The sequence below is a fragment of the Lepidothrix coronata genome, unplaced genomic scaffold (genome assembly GCF_001604755.1).
Source record: "Lepidothrix coronata isolate B3197 unplaced genomic scaffold, Lepidothrix_coronata-1.0 Scaffold301, whole genome shotgun sequence".
NCBI classification, from domain to species: Eukaryota; Metazoa; Chordata; class Aves; order Passeriformes; family Pipridae; genus Lepidothrix; species Lepidothrix coronata.
Window position 1 is genome coordinate 547,694 of NW_016690481.1, and position 4,438 is coordinate 552,131.

The 4,438-nt window shown below is 70.5% G+C and overlaps 2 protein-coding genes across 2 annotated transcripts in view; one reads left to right on the top strand and one right to left on the bottom strand.

The window, feature by feature from the left end:
• USP39 (ubiquitin specific peptidase 39) overlaps positions 1-2,712 on the bottom strand; it is an 8,320-nt gene extending 5,608 nt beyond the window's left edge. The window contains exons 1-5 of the mRNA XM_017837277.1: positions 2,703-2,712; positions 2,424-2,639; positions 1,523-1,592; positions 1,329-1,423; positions 611-747 (exon numbers count right to left, since the gene is read on the bottom strand). Of these exons, the coding sequence (XP_017692766.1) occupies positions 611-747; positions 1,329-1,423; positions 1,523-1,592; positions 2,424-2,639; positions 2,703-2,712 (528 nt within the window). The remainder of the gene's footprint in view (positions 1-610; positions 748-1,328; positions 1,424-1,522; positions 1,593-2,423; positions 2,640-2,702) is intronic.
• A 104-nt stretch (positions 2,713-2,816) lies between these two features.
• The window catches only part of CUNH2orf68 (chromosome unknown C2orf68 homolog), a 2,895-nt gene continuing 1,273 nt past the window's right edge, over positions 2,817-4,438 (top strand). Inside the window, exons 1-3 of the mRNA XM_017837278.1 lie at positions 2,817-2,995; positions 3,071-3,186; positions 3,596-3,801. Coding sequence (XP_017692767.1) covers positions 2,892-2,995; positions 3,071-3,186; positions 3,596-3,801 — 426 coding nt within the window. The 5' untranslated portion in view covers positions 2,817-2,891. The remainder of the gene's footprint in view (positions 2,996-3,070; positions 3,187-3,595; positions 3,802-4,438) is intronic.

The following is a 4,438-nucleotide window of genomic DNA, read 5'->3' on the forward strand; positions in this document are numbered from 1 at the left end:
GAGAGGCACCCCTCAGAATGGGGGGAACCCAAACCTGACCCCTCAGAATGGGGAGAACCCAAACCTGACCCCTCAGAATGGGGAGAACCCAAACCTGACCCCTCAGAATGGGGAGAACCCAAACCTGACCCCTCAGAATGGGGGGAACCCAAACCTGACCCCTCAGAATGGGGGGAACCCAAACCTGACCCCTCAGAACGGGGAGAACCCAAACCTGACCCCTCAGAACAGGGGGGGATCCACAGCTGACACCTCAGGATAGGGGGAACCCACACCTGACCCCTCAGCATGAGGGGGGACCCCAAGCCTGACCCCCTCAGAATGCGGGGGACTCAAACTGATCCCCCTCAGAATGGAGGTGCCCAAATCTGGCCCCTCAGAACAAGGGCAACCCCAAACCTGATTTCTCAAAACAGAGAAAACCCAAACCTGATTCCCCTCAGAACAGGGGTACCCCAAACTGACCCCCCACAGAACAGCAGTACACCCAAACCTTACTCCTCAGAGCCAGGGTACCCCAAACCTGACCCCCCTCACAGCTGAGGCACCCCAACACTGCCTCCCCAGCAGTGGGTGCCCTCAGCAGTGGGTGCCCCCGGTGCCCCCGCACCGTGATGTCCTCGAGGGAGGAGTCAATGATCTCGTAGTTGTCAGGCAGGCAGTAGAACTTGAGCGTGTGCAGGTTGAGGAACACGTGGTGGCTCAGCTGCACGCTGTGGATGTAGGCGTGGGACTTCAGCCCGCGGCCTGCGGGGACAGGGGACACCACGGGCTCAGGAGCAGACACCACGGGCTCAGAGGGGGACAGGGGGACACCATGGGCTCAGGGGGGGACAGGGGGACACCACGGGCTCGGGGGGGGACAGGGGGACACCACGGGCTCGGGGGGGACACCACAGGCTCAGAGAGGGACAAAGGGGGGGACACCACAGGCTCAGGGGTGTCACCGCAGGAACAGGGGGGCAAGGAGGGGACACTCGGGTCACCAGAGAGGTACACAGAAGCCATGGGACAGAACAGGCAGGACAGAAAGAATCCCTCACCTATGTATGGGGGGGCTGTGCCCTCACCAAGGGTCCCTGTGCCCCCTGCAGCACCCCAGCCCTGGGTGTCCCCCACGTCCCACCCCTAGCAGCACCTCCATCCCTGTGTGTCCCTGTCCCCCCCAGCACCTGGATGTCCCCCATTCCCCCTCGCTCCTAAGTGTCCCTGTCCCCCACAGCAGCCTGATGTCCCCAATGTCCCCCACACAGCCCCCGGGTGTCCCTGCTGTCCCCATGTCCCCCACGTGTCCCCCATGTCCCCCCCAGTTCTGGGGCAGGTCTCACCCTGGAAGTACTTCCCGCAGACCAGGCAGGCATAGACGTTGATGTGGGACAGGGAGATGGAGCAGAGCTTCTCAAAGTCAAAGTCCAGGACACTCCTGGGGAGGGTCACAGGGCTGAGGGGGGCTGAGGGAACCCCCAGGCACAGGGGTACCCCCAGGAGGGGCAGGGGGAGCCCCCCAGGCCCCATTACCCACTTGTTGATGGTGTCCAGGTAGGGGCAGTGGCGGCTCCGCTGGTCCTCGGGGTCGAAGCGGCCGTAGCGCACTGGGGGTGGGGGAGGTGTTAGAGGGGGGCACAGGGCCCTGACAGCACCAGGGCGATGCTCCCCTCCTTACAGACCCCTGGGACTGAGCCCCAGCTCCCCCCAGTGCCTCCAACCACTGCCCAGAGCTGAGCTCAGCACCCCCAGAGTCAGTCCCTGTGCCCCCCTGGGAATGCCTGGTGTGTGTCCCCATCCCAGTGTCCCCCCAATCACTCCATTCCCCGCCCCTCCCACCCCCCACTGCCCCTCCTACACCCCAGTGTGTCCCCCAACACACCTCTGCGTCTCCACCCCCCAGTGCCCCCTCCCAGACACCCCAGTTCACCCCACACACACCGTCCTGCCCCCCCCAACCCCAGTGTCCTCCGGGACATCACTGTGACCCCCACACACCCTCCCCAGTGCCCCCCAGATCCCTCAGTGTCCCCTCACACCCCACAGCCCCCACCTACCCCCGCCTGATGCCTCTCCAGTGTCCCCCCAGACCCCTCAGTGTCCCCTCACACCCCACAGCCCCCACCTACCCCCGCCTGATGCCTCTCCAGTGTCCCCCCAGACCCCACAGCGGTGTCACCCCACACACACCTCTGGCTCTGTCCGCACCCCCCGGTGCCCCCCACCCCTCCAGTCCCGTCCCCCCACCCCGGTGTCCCCTCACACCCTCCCCCCTCATCCTCCGGTGTCCCCCGGGACAACCCCTGTCCTCTCAGCCCCCTCCCAGTCCTCGCCACCCTGTGCCCCCCCTACACCCCAGTGTGTCCCCTCGGTCCCCTCAGGCCCCCATTCCCCCCTGTCCCCCCGCTTCATCCCCGCTTTCCAACCCCGGTTCCCACCGGCGGGCTCAGGCTCAGGGTCGGAGTCTCCATCGGGCTCCCGCTCTCGCTTCACCCGCACGGGCGCGGCGGGGGCGGCGGTCCCAGATCCCGCCCCGGAGCCGCCCCCGGTGCCCGGTTCCCGCTTGACCCGAGCGAGATCCACCGGCAGCGCCTCCGCCACCTCCCTCCGCGCGCGGTCGCGCTCGGAGTCCCGTCGGCCCCGCGGCCGCTCCGCTTCGGGCTCGCGGCGGCCCCGGGCGGCCCCGCGCGGGTCCCGCTCCCGCTCCCGCCGCCCGCGGCTCGACATGGTGGCGGCGCGCGCGCACTGCGCCTGCGCGGGGGGCGCGGGGGCCGCGCCGTGCGCACGCTCGGCTGAAGGGGCGGGGTCAGCGCTCGCCGCTGAGGGCTCTGCGCACGCGCGGCCTCCGGGCCCGCGGGGCTCTTAAAGGCGCCGCGTCCCCGGGACCGACCTCCCCGCTAACCGGGATGGAGGCGGCGGCCCCGGCCCCAGGCTGGCGCTGCCGGCCGGGCGGGCGGCTCGACATGAGCCACGGCTTCGTGCGGCACATCCGCCGCAACCAGCTCGCCAGGTAACATCGCCGGCGGCTTCGCGCGCCCCCCGCTCCCGCCGCGCCCCCCCCCGGTAACCGGTTCCCGGTGCGCAGGGACGCGTACGACCGCGCCGTGCGGCAGGCGCGGGGCCGGGCGCGCACCCGGCTCACCCCGAACCCGCCTCGGCCCCGCCGGCCCGACCAGCAGGTGTACCGGCCCCGGGGCTGCGGTGAGCGGGGCACGGGGGCTGCGGCGGGGCGGCTGAGGGGGGACGGGGGCGGCTCTCAAGGGTCGGGGGACACGGAGGGCACCCCTGGGGGGGTTGGGGGTCACCAAGGTGGGGGGACAACGGGTGGGACCCTAGGAGATGGGTAGGGAGGGTGTGGCACCCTTGGGTGCTGGGGGGGGACATCCAAGGGGGTGACAGTGGGGGGGGGGCAACCCTGGGTGGGGGGGGGGGGGGGGGGGGGGGGGCCCCGGGGGGGGGGGGGGGGGGGGGGGCGCCCATGTTGGTGACAGGGGTGGGGGCATCCAAGGGACAAGAGGGAGCGTCCAGGATATGGGTGGGGAATGGGGGGGCACCCCTGGGGGGCGGAGGGGGTCGGGGGGACCCCAGGTGTGGATGGGGCGGTACTGAGGGGGTGCTGGGTTGGGGCTCCCCGGGGGTCTCACAGCCCCCGCTGAGGGTGCAGGTGCCACAGGGGGTCCCGGGGGCGATGCCAGCGCGGGGCCCCCCCCCGGCGACCCCCGCGGGGCCCCCCCTGACCCCTCCCGGGGGCCGCGGCTCTTCTGCCTCGAGTACGAGGGGGACGACGGGACCGTCACGGCCGTGATCGTGCACCAGGTGTGACCCCGGGGGGCGATGGGGCACCGGGGGGGTTCTGTGGGGCAGGAGGTGCTGCCATGGGTAGGGGGGTCCCATGGGACAATGGGTACCCACTGAGTGTCTGGGGGGTCCCGTGGGGTTGGAGTTGCTGCTGTGGGGCCGGGGGTGCCATAGGGTTGGGGTGCTGTGGGTGAGAGGTGCTGTGGGGCAGGGGGTGCCCATTGAGCAACGGGGTCCCGTGGGGCAGTGGGGTGCCACTGTGGGCCAAGGGTGGTGGTGTGGGGTGCCATGGGAAGCGATTCCATGTGGCAGGGGGTGGTGGTGTGGTGTGCCATGGGAGGGGATTCCATGGGGCAGGGGTGCTGCTGTGGGGCCCATTGGGTGTTGGGGGGGGAGTTCTGTGGGGAAGGGCGTGCCATGAGGTGCAGTGGTTTCCTGGGGGGTTCTGTGGGACAGGATGTGCTGCTCTGGGGCAAGGGGTGCCATGGGGTCCCATCGGGCAGGGGGTGCCCTGGGTGTGGGTGCCATGGGGGCTCTGTGGGTGCCCTGTGGGGCTCCCCGGGTGCCGTGTCCCCAGCGGTGCTGGGGGGGGGTCTGTGGGGCTGGGGGCTCTGTGGGTGCCGTGGGGGCTCTGTGGGTGCCGTGGGGGCTCTGT